The 17,394-nt window shown below is 41.8% G+C and overlaps 1 protein-coding gene across 1 annotated transcript in view; it reads right to left on the bottom strand.

The window, feature by feature from the left end:
- NKTR (natural killer cell triggering receptor) overlaps positions 1–17,394 on the bottom strand; it is an 82,446-nt gene that overhangs the window by 45,465 nt on the left and 19,587 nt on the right. The window contains exons 3-6 of the mRNA XM_074946405.1: positions 7,889–7,963; positions 4,358–4,465; positions 2,273–2,317; positions 286–373 (exon numbers count right to left, since the gene is read on the bottom strand). Of these exons, the coding sequence (XP_074802506.1) occupies positions 286–373; positions 2,273–2,317; positions 4,358–4,465; positions 7,889–7,963 (316 nt within the window). The remainder of the gene's footprint in view (positions 1–285; positions 374–2,272; positions 2,318–4,357; positions 4,466–7,888; positions 7,964–17,394) is intronic.

Genomic DNA, 17,394 nt, shown 5'->3' with positions numbered 1-17,394 from the left:
CAGGGACACTAATGAACACAAAAGTCTAGGCCAATGTTATTTTAGAAAAACAAGCAATAAACAAGTAACATTCATATATGATCAATTCTCGTGCTCCAGGAAAACACAAATAAATTGAGACTATCATATTTAATGTTTCCTAATTACAACAGCTCACAAACAGCAGGTACCCATTGGATTCTAGTCAAACATCCATATATATATTTAATTTAGCAATACCATCTTTCTCATGAACAGCGCTTCTCTGTTTAAGAAAAGTTCAGCTCTCAAACTACATCTACTTACATGAAGAATTGGGAACCATTGGTATGTTTCCCTCGGTTTGCCATTGACAAAAGGAATGCTCTGTCATGTTTGAGAACAAAGTTTTCATCTGTTTGAAGGAAAAAAACCATGTCAGTCAGTTTCCCCCATAAATGAATACAAGTATAATTTTCTTAGCAGCACATGGACAGTACAATGAGAAATTCTTCTTCTGCTCACTAAGGAAACTTGAACACTTTAAAAAAAAAAGAATTCTATGCAAAATCTCTCAAAAATTAAGAGCGGAGACAGATTTATATTTGTTAAGTTAGAAATACCAAGTAAAGAACACAGGAGTTTATTTTTTTTTTCTTAAGTCACAACTGCTTTAGAAACAGTCTGAACCATATTGCTAAGAATAAATGTATTTAAAATGTTTTGTTATTGTCTTCCAAACAACTTGAACTCATCATACGCTTCCAAAAACTTAAACCCAACAGTGTCTCCTGAAAGAAAGCCACTTTGATAACAGACTCTCCCTCTCCCATCCTAAAACATGGCTGAACATATTCAATGCTATCATTTACACATAATGTTGAGTATTACTTAGGTAGGAAGACACAGTTAAACAACTTTTTCCCTGCCAGGGTGTTAACTTGTGTACTACATCAATCTGCGGAACTCAAACTTGAAGTTTCAAAATCCGAAAGGAAATTAATTTAATAGCGACACTTGCATGAGAGGAGTAAAACACGCCCTCCTCTTCAACCCAACTGTAAAAGACAGATTAGAGGTTGAAAAATAAGAATGTATTATTTAATCCAATAAACTAAGTAAAGAGGACCCATAGTTGTGCAGTCAAAATATTTTCAATCAGCAAAATGAAATAACTACACAACTAATTTACCACAGGCAAAATCGTATTAGACTTAAGATTGTACCATTAATGTTTAAAAATGCAGACAAATATACAGTACCAGATTTTTAGCACTTACCAATCCAAGTGTAATCTTTAGAAACAAGAGCTCAACTTTTTAGAGTAGGGATCTGTTCATATAGCTGCTTCTGATTAACAGCTGTAATATTCTGACATCTAACTATGCTTCCTTATTACATATTAAAGAAACTTCACAGCATGCACCTAACTACAAAGAATTGTTCACAGCACACAATACATGAAACACCCAACAGCTTATGTACAGGCTTGTGTCAAGACTGGAATAGCACAGTAACTTCCCATTTTTTACACTTAAAAATTATACTGTACCTTGTCTCCTAAAAGCACTGATTACCATTACAAACTCTCACACCTCTTTCTTTCCAAAAAAGCTTTAGAAAGAAGGTGAATGGTGTACATTTATCCACTCTGTGCAAATAAATTACTTGCACAGAGTATAAATACAGCCACATATTTTTAGAAACCAACACTAAACATACAAACCTCGGAGGGAAAAAATGGACAGTGTTTTTAAAGAAATAAGAATGGTTTTGAACTGGGAATAATTCCAAGTATTTATTCTCCAAATAATTAATTTTCCCTCAAAAAAGTTAGATACAGAATTCTCCACGTCTCCAAGCAACACAGATATCCATCCACAAACTGATACATTATCAGTTGTCCATATATTTACTAGGGAGGGTGCAAGGGAACAGAGTTTGAATTTGTGTTACTGAGCTTGTGTCTCTTACCTTTTCATTTTGCAAAAGACCACATTCTCTATAAACAAAAGAATATGTTGACAGTTTTAGGCAGGAAGATAGGAGTTTTCATGAATCAAGTTGCCTAACCTCCATGCTGAAAGTCATGTTTAACCAGTAAAGTTAGCCTTAATTAATTTTGTCAGTTAACATTAAATATCTCAATAAATGTATCTGAAATCCATGCATATAAAAATAACTGTCATGCAATATTAGTTTCATGCAAAAGATGACCTATAAGTAGACCTTTCCACATTAAATATCTTGGGAATCAAAACTTCTTTTATCTCCGAAATGAAGCAACAGACCATAAAGACATATTAGCCCTTACCTTTAAAATATCCACCATAAATAGATTCACCTCCTTTTCCATTACCTATGTAGTAAAAGCATGCATGAAATCTTATCAGAAGATTTTAAGTTTGCTTTATAAGCAAACAGTTTTAGAATAGTAAGTAACAAATTATTTTTAAAAGGTATCATTTGCAAATACACCTCTACCCCGATATAACGTGGTCCACGGGAGCCAAAAAATCTTACCGCGTTATAGGTGAAACTGCATTATATTGAACTTGCTTTGGCCTGGAGCATTTCTGTTATTAATACAGTATTTGACACAAGAAGTTTTATTCTTGGCATTGTTTTTAGAAAGGGCGCATCAGATGTCATCCTTCACATCAAGCCGGGGGTCGGGGCTCACAGCCCCGCACGCGATCGGCGCTCACAGCCATGCATCACAGTTGGGGCTCACAGGCCAGCGCAGGGGTCAGGGCTTGCGACCCCCCACATAACCGGGTTGCGACCCCCAAAGGGGTCACGAACCCCAGTTTGAGAACCAATGTTGTAGACAAGACAGAAAACCACTTTTGCTTTATCGCGTTATATCCGAATTCGTGTTATATCGAGGTAGAGGTATAATATGAATTAAAGGGATACACTCAAGTATATCAAATACCCAACATTTAGATTTTGTACAAAAGTTTTATAAAGTCTTACATGAAGAGTTTCTTTTAATTTCATGAAATATTTTTGTTTGGCTTTAAATATTCCCCTATGGAGTCTGCAACCCAGACCTTTGCACCAGTGATGTAGTTCACAGTCCAATAAAGCTCGCCCTGGGGTTGGAGGGGACTGGAAAAAACTCAAGTGAGGCTCCAAAGCAGTGGTGGGTAACTTGCGGCCCGTCAGGGTAATCCACTGGCGGGCCGTGAGACAATTTGTTTACATTGACCACCCACGGGCACAGCCGCCGGCAGCTCCCAGTGGCCGCGGTTTGCCGTTCCCGGACAATGAGAGCTGCAGGAAGTGATACGGGCCGCAGGGACATGCTGGCCGCCATTTCCCACAGCTCCCATTGACTGGGAACAGTGAGCCGCAGCCGCTGGGGGCCATGCTTGCGGACGGTCAGTGTAAAACTGTCTCGCAGCCAGCCTGCCACTGGATTACCATGACGGGCTGCAGGTTGCGCACCACTGCTCAAAAGGCTACTCCTCTCCCTTAGCACTTAAGGATCTCCAAACAGGAGGAAATAGGAAAAAGTAGCAGCAGGAATCAGAGAAGAGAGCTAACAAACAAGGTTGACAGCTTTCTACGCTCACAGAAATCCAGCTGTGGCTCAGATGCCACAGAAGTGAAAAAGTAGCTACCAGTTCTTTCAGAGCAACCCCGCTCTATATCTGTTCCCTAGCTTCTTCGTTGGTACAACGTACCTGCAGAGGCAGCCTTTTACCAGTTGAGAGAGTTCAATCTGCAAGGCCAGTAAGTAAGAGTGCAGCGGTAAAGAAAAATCCACTTTGGGGAGGGCAAACATTTTAAGGAAGGGCTGAGGGAGGGACCCTAAGTTGTGTGTATATTGGGAGAAAAGAAGCAGAACAAGTCCTTGTTGCTTTGAATTTACATTTGGAGGCTCATCCAATACGTATTTTCAATGCACCTATCACCATTGTACTTATTCACACAGTTACATCCCTTTAATGTAGTATTGTACCAGCACAAAAGAATCAGAGTTAACATTACCAGCATTGCCCACACTACGTAAAATGCAACAAGGAAAAGATTTAAAGTAAATTAGATTTAAGGTGTTTTCTTTAAACAACAAAAGATAGCATTAGCAACTCAGGCAAGGAAATCTGTGTTTTAAAACTATATATTTTTAACATCTAACAAGAACATTTTAGAACCTCAGTATCAAAAAATACCTAAAGGGATTCTTATGGTATTCCAAAAACTCCACAATATGTGCAATTCTAAATGTAATCTTAATAATAATATATAAGAATGAAAAATAATGTAATATTTGGTTTTAATATCTACAAAGTATAAAAACATTTAAGGAATTTTCTGGCAGTAATTTTAACTTCGTAAATTAGAACTTCAATTAAATCTCTTAGCACAGAGAAAGAATTTTCTGTTTTACCTTCACTGAAGTCTCCACCCTGAATCATGAAGTTTTTAACCACACGATGGAAAGTAGAGCCTTTGTAACACAGCTTTTTTCCAGTTGTTTTTCCAATTCCTTTTTCACCTGGTAAAAGGAAATGTAAAAAATAACTACCACCAATTTATTTGCTAAAAAAGTCATATTACTGCCCAAGCCCTTAAGCAGGGATTTTTTTTTCTGGGAAACTCAGAGCTTAAGAGAAGCCATCAAAATGGGGAACGTAAGACAGCCTCATACAGATAAGGAAAAAGGGATGAAGCCCCAGATACTATGACAATGCACACAGCATCTGGTCACAGCACAGACAGTGCACCAAAGAGTATTTTAAGGAGGCAGACCGAGGAGGACAGCAGCACTGAGCACTGCTCCAGACAGGAACTATCTGCAAAAAGGTGATCATCTCCAGAGAGTTCAGAACGGCCTTTGTAACAAAGAAAGGCAGTATAGGCAAAGCAGCTTTACAGAAGGCAGTTCAAGCAAGTACCGGTGCATTGGGCCCCTGCTGTAAAATGGGGCCTCCTCCCAGCACCCTGCAAAACCACAACAGGGCAGGGGAAACTCTCCTCTTGGGGTCCAAGGACCCATGGGAAAGAAATTGCAGGATGAATCCAGTTAGAGTCTGAAGCCTGCACAGCAGCTGCAGAAAGCAGGGACCAATGGACACTGATGTCAAACTGCTTTCTGCGGTTCTTTCTGAACATTATCTTCCTGTGCCGATTCCCTGTTTGCTCCAGTTCCCTCCCAACTGCCTTCCTCATGCTCTCCAACCCATTAATCCCCTCCTAACATAATCCCAAAGAATTTAAACACAAAACAAAAAAAAATTGCAGAACAAATATGATGGTAGTAGCCATTGTATTGCTCACTCTGCTTGTATATTTTATCCCTTTTCACTTACCCTTTGTCTGTCTTGTTTGGTCTCACTATAAGATATTCGAGGCAGGGAATGCCCCTTATTCTGTTTGTACAGTGTCTAGCATAATGAGTTCCTATTCTCAGTTGGTGCCAATGCACTACCATAATGATGATGATGAATTAATTAATTAAAATAAATAAATAGGAACTGGAGGGAGAAATACATGGGGCATCACTATGGATGGCTCAAAAAATTAAAGTTTTAAAGCTATCAGTTCTCCACCGGGCCACAGGTTGGAAGAATGAACCCAAGAGGAACAGAGATGGGTATTTTTGAAGAAAACAATTTTCTCAGCAGAAAACTATTCTAATCCAGAGTTTACTGTAAAAGATTAGAGTATAATCATGCCCTACCAAAGAGAGAAAAAAAGTGTGAAAAGTAATGCACAAATATGAAAATTAAAGGCCACGTTCCAATTTCCCCACTACCTTTGGCTAGGTGATTTTCGACCTCCCCTAAAGCATTTAACAATTCTAGATAACAACTGGCGTTTCTGGAGAATGTGCTAACCTCTAATATTAATAATAATGCTGGAGTTTCCCTATTGAGAGAGCATGCAAAGATGTCCCACTGAGGGGAAAAACCTGGTCAACAGAGTAGGTGTGCATGGCTAGGGCTCAACTCTGTGCTCTGAAATGAATTTGTCTAATGGAAGCAAGTAAGTCTTCAAAAAGACACTGTGTCTCAGGTTAACTAATCAGCTGTCTATTTAATTCCAAAAGAAAAAAAGGCAACTGAATCCAATCGTGTGAATGAAAAGTTCTACACTGCCGGCCAAATGAATACTCTTCTTGGTTAAAAAAAAAAAAAAAAAAGCAGTTAAGTGCACAGTAATCAGAAAAGCAGAAAAAGAGATGATAAAATACTAGAGGATTGCACACTTTACTGCTTACGTAGGACGAGCTGCACACCCAATGAGACAGCAGCATTTACACTGCTTCCTGTGATATGTACATGCATTGGGAGGGGGCACCAGAGAGATTCCTCTGTCTGCAGCACCAAATGGATACACTGGGGCCTGATATTCTTTTCACAGCAGTGGAAATTGGGCTTTCATTGACTTTGGTCAAAATCAACAGGGTTATGCCTACTGATGCCTAGAACATCCCCTAACATTTCAAAATTGATCTGATGTTCAGCACCACAACCCTTCAGGCCATGTTACTGCTAAGGAGTCAGCAGAATTGTATGTTACAGGCAGGTGGTGGGAGGGGCAGAAACAGAGTCTATCCCTGAACCCGAATGCCCTACCCTTAACCTTGTAGATTTCCACCCACATAAGAACCTAAAAGCACTTTATAGGGCTGAGGAAATTCACCTTCCTGCCTCCTTGGGCCAAGAGGAGAGAATGTAATAACACTTAATTTCCTGTCAGTTCCTGACACTTTGACCCCCTCATGTTCCCCCGTGTCCCCACTACCCAGACTTGTAACCTCAATGTTGCCTTTTACTCTCACACACATTCCCACCCCAAACATCCTGGCTGCCACTGAATCATCTTTATTCTCCATCACAAACACAATCCCAACAAATCCTGACAGTTCTGCTTATGTAGGCCAAGCTGTATACCCAACAAGAAAGAGCAGCCTATTAAGCTGCTGCCGGTGATGTGTGTACACAAGAAGCAGGGAGTGACAGAGATTTATGTCTGCAGCACCATATGGGCATTCTGTGGTACTGACTAGTGGAAATCCGGCTTTTCCAATTTTCACCAAACTCAGAGTTCTGCCCATTGATGCCTACAACATTCCTTGAAATTTTAGAATTGATTGGATGTGGTGTTCAAAAGTCATCACATTATATACACAGAAGGACATGCCCCTGAGCTGAGTACAGGGTCCCACTTTACTTAGCCAATAGGCCGTACAGATAAACATACTGTTAGCGAGAAAAAAGCTGATAGTTAATGTTAAAACACTGTCTTAAAATCTTCTTAGGAGGTTTATATATTCAAATATGTGAAAAATATCTATGTATTTCACACAGTGGGATGAGATTTCAGAATACACCTTTTGTCAATTGCTCCACTCAAGTTAGCTTTTCAACCCTCAAAAGCTGGAGCAGGAGTATATGCAGTCTCAACGAAACAGCAATGAGTTACTGAAAATGAGTAATTCATCTATGCTGCCATTCCCACCATAATATAAATGTGAGTAATGCTACATTGCTAGTGCTCTGATCTCCATTTTCAGCTGTCAAACCCATGCATAACCTTCCTATAGTCCCCAATCCATTCTCTGGTACCAAACCCTCACAATCTTTTATTCCCCCAACAAGCACCAGGCAATAACCCATCCGCAGTCCCCCCTTACCAATCTAGTATTCTGAATGTCCTGGAAAACTTCTAAAAACACACCTGTTCCACAAAACCTACCAGCGATAATATCCACTCACCACTGTCTGTTCTCTGTATGGTATGCATTTATGCATTTAGATTCTTAAATTTTGGGGGCTGGAATTGTGCTCTTTGTTCACGGTATTCTGCACATTACATACTATCAAACCAATTATGGTGCTGTAGTTAATACTAAGAAACAACTGTAATGATAATTAACAATAAATGATTGATAATAATGGGGAAAATTACTCACCTGAACATAAGCAAAGAAAGTTTTTGCAAGTTTTTGGACATACATCTGAGAACAGCTGAAACATAATTCGACCAACTGGAAGAAAATATAAGTATATGGTGTTACAAAGTTTTCAGTTTGCCAATTTTTTGTCATAATAAACAAGCAAGCATGATTTTTATTTACCATTTCACTGAAAATGTATTTTAACAAGTAGACTGCGAACTGAGCAAGTTCTGAAAATGTGGTATTAAAATAAGTGGCTGGAAAGAGAACAGTGACTGGAAAAATTTACCTGAAATTAAAAATTAAATAACTTCACCATATGTAATTTATGAAAAAATCCTAATCACTTAATATTGGCTTGAAATTAAGAAATAAAGGTCAAATTATATCTACAAAAATATTTTATCTTGTTTATAACAATGGTTTTGAAAAAAGGCACCTAAAAAAAAAAAAAAAAAAAGGCACCATAATTGCTTTATGCCTTAGATAAATATTTTCAGTATCACAGGGGCTGTGAGAATATTTTTTAAGGTAGCACACTTTGTACAAGGATAGATAAATTTGAAGCTGTAAAGGTTATTTATATTTCGTTATCACCCAGAGGCCTCAACTAGATCAGGGCCCCACTGCATGAACTACTGTACAGATGTAAATCACAATCTCTGGCCCAAAAAGCTGAGTGCAACACCTAACTAGCTGCTTTGAGACAGCTTTTCTCTTTTTGCAGAGAGCTGCACAACTTCCATTAACAATAATGGAAGAATCATGGAAACAGAATAGGACTTGAAGAGACCTTAAGACGTCATCTAGTTCAGTGTTTCTCAACAAATAGTCTGTGGAGCAGCAACGGTCCGTGGAAGCCTCCTTGCCGGTCCCTGAGATTTCCCTGACACAGTTTAGGAAGGCAGCAAGCTGGTCTCTGGTATCAAAAAGGCTGAGAAACACTGATCTAGTCCATCCCTCTATTCAGGCACAGGCCAGTCACACGCATTCTTAGAATTAGGGCTCAGAATAAGTGGTAACTTATGGTGCCTTATATCATTACTTTATCTAGGCACATATTAATATGTTCGAAGGCACAAAAAGTTTTTTTAAAAGAAGTTTTCATATTTCATTTTGTATATTCCAAGCTACCTGAAACTGCATTCTGTAAACCAAAGATCTGCAAACATTGTTTATGAACAGTATAATGAAACGCACAATTTGTGAAACAAAATTCACTTGATAGACTTTATTATAGCTTGTGAAATAAAAACCACAAAAACTAAATCATTGTCAAATGTTATACAGATCTTTGTGATAACCTATTAAAGAGTACCCTCTGGTGGTATAAAACAGTAACACTTCAACACTGACTGTAAAAGCAGCAAAAGATTGTATTGCTCCTAGTTTGCTGAAAAGCTACTATGGAATTAGTTCTACTGTCCTGCCATGAAAAGAGTCTCTTGAAATTGACACTGAAATTATTCCATACTGTGGCATCTAGGAATATTTTCAGATAACTTCCTTTCTAAGAAATTCATTAAGTTTTAATTCTGATTGTCTAAAAATATATGTAATTGTCAGAATGTCTTCCCAATAATTTACTGGTTTGGAAAGTCAGGAGATTCTCTACCTTAGTGTGGGCACAATGGTTCATCCAAGACAGATTGGAATGCCCCACCTCCCTCCCTTCTCCCACCAGCAGTCAAGGAAGAGAGGAGGGGAAAAAAGAAAGATGAGCTCACACTTCAGCAGAATTTCCCTCCCATTTGCTTGAAGTTCCCTCCACAGGACCAGAAGCTGCTCCTGAACCTGGTTAAGCGCCCTTTTTTTAATATTAACCCTAGCTAGAATGTTTTTAGCAATTTTTATTAACATTAGTTAATAAACTATTTTGCTTAGTTAAGAACACTTGTAAAAGTCTTGTATGTAACATTTACTGGTTAGTTTAATCTTAACCATCATTATGCAGTTCTTATTTTTAATTCCACATCCTTCGTGAGAACTGTCTCCCTTTCCGCATCATGACAAGGGCCAAGGAGATGTGTAAAAGAATTTGTTTAACACATTAAACTGTGGAACTCATCATCACAAGACACCACGGAGGTCAAGAGTTTAAATGGATTTGGAAAAAAAAAAAAAATCAACGTCCATAGTTACATTTGATAGTATAAATAAAATATTTCTAGAAGAAAAACACTTCCTATGGAGGTAAATTATTCCATAATTGTCCACAACAGCATTTTTTCCATCTTGAATCATCTGGTACTGACCACTGTTAGAAACAAGATACTGGACTAGATGGACCATTGGTCTGATGTGGTGTGGTAATTCTATGAATATTAGAGCTCAAAATTGAGAATTTATAATAGAAAAAAAGACTACCCATCCTCATTGTACCACTAGAATATATGTTAATGAATCTAACTCAACTACTGTATATCCCAAATTTTGAACATTTTTCTTCATCAGCTTCCAATATTACACCATGATTTTACTTTATTTGGAACACCTACAGTCAGACCAGTGGCTCTTCATAGTTGTAGACAGATATTAAAAATTACTTAAATAACTAAAGATAGAAAAAAACTGCATGGTTTGTAGCAACATAGATGTAAATGGTACCCAGCAAGGAAACAGTTTCATTCAAGCAGCATTTCAAACATAAAGGCAAAAACAAATATTGCACATTTCCCCTACCAGATAAAATGTTAAAATGCTCTTAAATGTTGAAGTAACTCTGTCCCAATAATTGTTTTTTTAAAAGAGTGCATAACAAGGGTATAATTAAAGACACATGGGGGAAGAATTGGGACATAAATAAGTCTCCTCCTTAGATAAGCCCTGTTCTAGGAGCTAAAAAGTCACGATGTTGGGCATAGTATAACAAAGCCTTGTATTGATTTGAACAGAACTTTAAAAAGCATCTGTCACGGAGTCCCCGGGCGATGCTCTGGGACTGCTCCCTACAAAGCCAGTCAGGACTCTGGGGAAGTCTCCTTCCTGTGAGCAGACTGTCTGCAGGACACACAGCTCACACAACTTCCACCTTCCTGGGTCTGACCTCGGAGCATTCAGCATCCTCTGCCGCTCCGTGCGCTTCCCATAGCGAGTCCGCCCAGGCGGGCTCCTGGGGAAGCCAGAGGGTCCTGCACCCCAACTTCGCAGTCAGACATGACTCTCAGCCAGCCAAGGTTTATTAGACGACAGGAACATGGTCTAACACAGAGCTTGTAGGTGCAGAGAACAGGACCCCTCAGCTGGGTCCATTGTGGGGGGCAGTGAGCCAGACAACCACGTCTGCACTTCACTCCATGTCCCCAGCCAGCCCCAAACTCAAACTCTCTCCAGCCCCTCCTCCTCCGGGCTTTGTCCCTTTCCCGGGCCAGGAGGTCACCTGATTCCTTTGTTCTCCAACCCCTTTAGCTCTCACCTTGCAGGGGGGAAGGGCCCAGGCCATCAGTTGCCAGGAAACAGGGTGTCGGCCATTCTTTGTGTCCAGACCCCTGCACACACTGCCCTGCAACGATCATACACCCTTATCCCACCACCTAGATACTTAAGAACTGCATAGGGGAAACCGAGGCACCCCCACACTATTCAGAGGAAACATTAAGAACAGTCCCGCTTCGTCACATCATCTATTATCTGGTTTAAGTGCCCTGCCACAAATTAAAAATTCATTTCTTAAAACAAACAGTCTCACGTCCATCCACAACACTGGACCAACCAAAACTATGGCAAACAAAGACAGCCCTCTTTCCCCATAAACACAATTCTCCCTGTATCTCCCCCAAACCTAATGAAAATAGCTGGGGATAGGAACAGGATGCAGTCAACTTGAAACAGCCAGGATGGGCAACTGTGATGGAAGGATATCTGCTCCAGGGCTCCCTGGGTATGTCTACACTGCAATAAAATACCCACAGCAGAGCCGCGGCTGGTCCAGGCCCGCTGACTTGGGCTTTTGGGGTTTGGGCTGCGGAGCTAAAAACTTCAGGGCTTGGGCTGAAGTCTGGTCTCTGAAATCCCACGAGGAGGGTCTCAGAGCCCAGGCTCCAGCTCGAGAGGGAATGCTGACACTGCAATTTTCAGCCTAGCAGCCCAAGCCCCTGAGTCAGCTGACCCAGGTTCTGAGACTCGGTGCTGTGAGTTTTTTATTGCGGTGTAGACACACCCCGAGGCCAGAAGGAGATCTGGGTCAAGGGCAAGCATTTTCTCTACCCTTCCAGGAATTCAACATTAATATTGGGAGATGGAAGAAAGACATACAAACTTTCCTCACCCTGCCAGTAACCCACTGAGGTTCACCAGCTAATGACTCAAGGAGCCAGAGCCAGAGGAGGGCATAGTTGAGGGATACTGTGAAGAGCACAGAGAGCAGGGGTGTTGAAACTGTCTCAACCAGCAAACTAAAGGAGATTCAACAAGAACAGAGCTGGTAGCAGTATTTTTAACACGCTCCTGTACTGTGAGGTCAATCTGAACAGTGTATGCAGCATCTCTGTCCATACTCACAAACAAGTGACTGAGTCTGGAATGACTGAAGCTCAGCTGTTGCCAAGCCCTGCAAAACTAAGGAGTTTCTGGAACATTACAGTACTTAGTCCTGCAAAATTCTCTGCTGTAGGTAATGCTAAAGGTGTCTTTGATGTCAAGACCACAAACCAATCCCATGGATTTAGAGCTCCTATAGCTGAGGCTGTCATAATACCCAATTTGCATTTTCAGATAAATTATTGAGAGCTCTCCAGAATAGGACAAAGTCCTCCAGTTCTCTTACGGATAAGAAGATAATGAAAGCATAACAACTCCCTTCTTCAATGCTTCTGAAGGACCATTTCTGTTGTAGAAGAAGTTTGAATTTGTCCCCTAGCAGATTCTTTATCAAATAGAGATCCGTGAAAAAGGAGTGTGTATTAATCTGGTGGTATGCAGTGGAACTGTATAGAATAGCCTCTCTGAATGATTTCAATTACGCACTTATCAAAGATCAGGCTAATCCAGGGATGGGCAAACTACGGCCCGCAGGCCACATCCAACCCACGAGACCGTCCTGCCCAGCCCCTGAGCTCCCGGCCCCTGCTGTCCCCCCTCCTCCGCAGCAACACTGCCGCGCAGGCAGCACAGCTTGCGCCCACCCACCTCCCAGGCTTTCAAATAAGCCTGTCCTGCCGCTGAGCAGCATGGTAAGGGTAAGGGTAAAGGGGGGGGGGTTGGATAAGGGGCAGAAGGCCCCGGGGGGCAGTCAGGGGACAGGGGGCGGTTGGATGGGGCAGAGGTTCCGGGGGGAGAGGGGTGGTCAGAAGACAGGGAACAGGGGTGGTTTGTATAGGGGGTGGGGCCCCAGGGGGGACAGGGAGCAAGGGGGTTGGATGGGGTGGGGTCCTGGGGGGGGGCAGTCAGGGGACAGGGAGCAGGGACGGTTGGATAGGCGTGGGAGTCCCAGGGGGCCTGTCAGGGGGCGGGAAGTGGGAGGGGGCGGATAGGGGGCGGGGCCAGGCTGTTTGGAAAGACACAGCCTTCCCTACCCAGCCCTCCATACCGTTTCGCAACCCCGATGTGGCCCTCGGGCCAAAAAGTTTGCCTACCCCTGGGCTAATCCACAATGCAGTAGAACCCCATTTATCCAACCCTCCATAATCCAGCTCTGTATTAAATGAACAATGAGCATACACAGGTCCAGAAGTGGGTGATCTCTCCTGTGACCTCTAGATGGCATTGCAGCTTCGTGCTTTCCCATTCTCCGGATTATTTGAATTTTTGATTATCTGTTCTGGCCTGGTCTCGATTAGATTGGATAAATGGAGTTCTGACACACCAAAATCAAGACAAAGGGTCCCCAAAAGGGGGCAGATGGAGAAAATAAACAAAGGGAAAAAATGCAGTGGTTGGTTCAGGGTTTTCAAGTGCATTTTCAAAGGTTTTGTTTGGAGATGGCTCTAAGGTCACAAAAGACGACAACCTGTGGGTCTGTTTACTGAATTTCAATTTTTTCCTTCTGAATTCTTTTCTGACAGTCCAGTGCTGGAGAAAGCTGACATGAACTGTGGTAAATAAAGGGTGCTCTTCTTTTAGAGGATTGTTTACACAGGTGCACGCATTTCAAAGTTGATCCAGGGTCCCTTGCTTTCTCCCAAGTCTGACTGTACAAGTTCTGAAGAAGCCAGATTCCTCTACTTCCACCTGTGTGTCCAGTGACTAACTGATGTGCATCAGTCTGTCAGCTCATTTTATGATAGCTCCAGAATAAACAGCTACGTGTCTGATGCAATGTAAGCTGCTCTTAGAAGAATGCCTCACTGCTTTCTGACCTTCCAGATATTATCTCCTCTACCTCTTCCTGTAGTTCTTCCAGAATACAGCTTGACAGATTGCCACACAACAGATAAATGGTAGCTGAATATGGCTTTTACTGTAGAAGATCCTTCTTCCTGACACCACTGTAGCCTGTGGTGGTTTTGATCTTGTTTTTTTCATTTGCCAGGGACATCAGAAGAAAAGGAGTCTGGGTATTGGGGGGGGGGAGGGGGAAGGGGGAATCCAATCCTCAAAGAAGGACTTGCTATAACAAATCTGTCTTCTGCTAAACTAGTGGGATGGACAGGTGTTATCCATAAACCCTTGTTAGGATCCATAAGGACTGCATTGAAAGGCAGGGTCAGTCTGCTGGTTGATGAAGTTTCAAGATCTTAAACTTATGAGCCCTCTCTTCAACTGTGGAAAATCTGAAATCCAATGGACCTTGTGAGCAGATCTTAGAAGGATTTAAATCTGCCATGATTGACGCTGATATCATCTCCAGCATAACACTCTCTAGAGAAGAAGAGGCCATTAAGATTATGGTTTACAACCTTGTCCCTAGGACAATTTCTTTGCCTATGGATTCTGAACGCATCCTCGACAAAATGCATAGGTGCTTTGGCAGGGTTCGAGGCTGACCTTACAATTGCTGATGCAGCATGCAGGAAGATACTCAAGAGCAATTATTTGTTTCTGCACTGATTCTTAGGTTGCTGACCTTATAACTGCAAATGCCATAAAGAGCCAAGTGACTCATAAAGAACAGCCTCCCCATAAGGATAAGAATGGAACAAATGATCCCAACTCTGCAAAAGCGCTCAGGGTGCTGAACAATTATTCATTAATAAAAGAACATCCCTCCCTCAACAAAATTATAGACAAAGTAGCTAAACAAAACAAAAAACAATAAATCAGTGGTCAGAAATCTTGTTCCTCTATCTGCAAACTAAGTACAATCAACTGTGCTCCAGACCATTAGAAATCCATGTCTGGAGGTTCCTGTTATCAACTTGGCTTTATTATGCAAAATAATAAGTGATAATACTTAGCTTTTACAGAGCACTTTACAAATATCATTACCCCCATTTTGCAGAAAGGCAAACCAAAATACAGGGAAATGAGGTGAGTTGCTCAAGGTCGCAGAGCAGGTCAATAGTAGGTCCAAGCTAGAATCCAGCTCACCTGACTCACAGTCCAACACCAATGCTGACTGCTTTTTGAAAAACATCCTACCCTCAGCCACAAACTGAGATGGTCTTTCACATTGCAAACCACTGCACTACATAGAGAAAAGTGGTCTAGTGGCTTAAAAGTCCCTGCTATGACTATGAATCCCTGTGGCCCTTGGCAAGTCAACTATGCCAAAATTTTCAAACCTGACTGCATAACTTTAGGCATCTAAATGCACATCTGAAAATGCTGGCCTTAAGGACTATTTGCTTCAGACTATCCATAAAATGAGCACAGAAATTTACCTGCCCACTTCACAGGGCCATTGGGAAAATACTCCTGGGGGAATTCTGTGCCAAAAAATTAAAAATTCTGCACACAATATTTTAAAATTCTGCATATTTTATTTGTCAAAATAACACAATATAATCACACCAGTTTCAATTATTGTTGGTAATTTATTTCAAAATATGTCAGCAAGTATGTCTGTAACAATACAGACAGCTAAAAAGATTCAGGAAATGCGTTTTGACAAATATATTTCTTACTAGGCATATTAATTTAACAGAACTCTGAGTAATAACTCATTTAAACTACAATACAGAACCGTATTTCCCATACCCTTCAGAAGCAGTGCAAAGGCTTGGGGAAGTCAGGGGTAATGGAGGTGCTGAGGGAGAGGGAAGTAATTGCTGGGAAGGAGCCGGGGTGTGAACTCTGAAGGTTGTTGGGTATGGGTGGGAAAAGTATGGAACAGGTTTTTTTGGTGGGGTGGGGAGGGATTGTTAGGGAGCTTCCCCCATGCAGACCCTGGCTGACCCATAGCTTCTCCCATTCAGTAAGGCACATGTGCCCCTGTCCCCATGTGTCTCTCCACCCCCATGTGTCCTTGCACCCCCGTCCACGTGTCTCTCCACCCCCAGACACCCCTTCCCCATGTGTCCCTGCACCCCCATCCATGTGTCTCTGTGCCCTCACTCAGCCACCCCCTTGTCCTCATGTGGCCCTGCACCTCCTTCCCCCTGTGCCTCCACTCCCATTCAGCCCCTGCCCCAGTCTGTCCTCCCCCACTAGCCCCGGTCTGTCACACTCTCCCCCCCACCCCCAGCATTCCCATGCTGTCTTCTCTCCCCACCCCTCCGCTATAGCCCCTGTCTCCTGACCTGGCCCAACAGGCACTGTGAAGAAGGCACTGCAGGCTCTCTCTCTTCCCTAGCTGGCCAGGAGCTACTGCTCTGTTCTATTGCCACAATGCCCTCTGGTGGGCAGAAGGCAGAACTTTAGCAACTTTCCAGCAGAAGCTATTTTCTGCGCAAAAAATTAAAAGTATGCACAGCTCATTAATTATTTGTGAGTGCAATGGTGCAGAATTCCCCCAGGAGTAGGAAAATAAGAACATTTACAAAGTTCTTTAAACAAAACTACTTCACAGATGTATTGTTGTCTTTAGCCCACAACCCAATTGAAAAAGTATATCAATTGCCTACATACAATTTAATGGTGTAGCCAATGCTGTGACCAAAAAAGCCTGGTTTTAACTATTAAAGTCCAATCTACACTAATTAGAGAAAACACATTTTCTGCTGGGATCCATGTAGATGAGTACGTACAGCGTCTTTCACAGCCTGTTCTACTCCTATGTTGCCATTTTCCTAACTGTATGGCTCAGCAACAAAGCTGACACTTTTCCTTTTAGGGCTTGTCTATACGATGAGTTAGTGTGTGCAGCAAGCTGGAGTGAAAACTTACAGAGCTCCGGTGTGCCACGCAATAACTGTCTGTGTGGACCCTGCTACTGCATACTGAAAGTTCCCTCATGTATTTTGATAGACTGCAGTACATGAAGCACATGAGGGAACTTTTAGTGTACAGCAGCAGGGTCCATGAAAGAGTTAGTGCCCAGCATGCTGTAGCACTGTAGATTTAAACCCATTTGCCATGCACTAACTCATTGTATAGACATGCCTACAGGCAGATGAATACAAAGAGGTATTTAATAGCTGTGCAATCCCCCCTAGTGAGCCTCACAGCCTGAAGGAATTTCAGGATATCACAGAGTTCTTAGC

The sequence above is a fragment of the Natator depressus genome, chromosome 2 (assembly GCF_965152275.1).
Source record: "Natator depressus isolate rNatDep1 chromosome 2, rNatDep2.hap1, whole genome shotgun sequence".
NCBI classification, from domain to species: Eukaryota; Metazoa; Chordata; order Testudines; family Cheloniidae; genus Natator; species Natator depressus.
The sequence above is the reverse complement of the archived record's forward strand: the minus strand, read 5'-3'. Positions and strand labels throughout refer to the sequence as shown.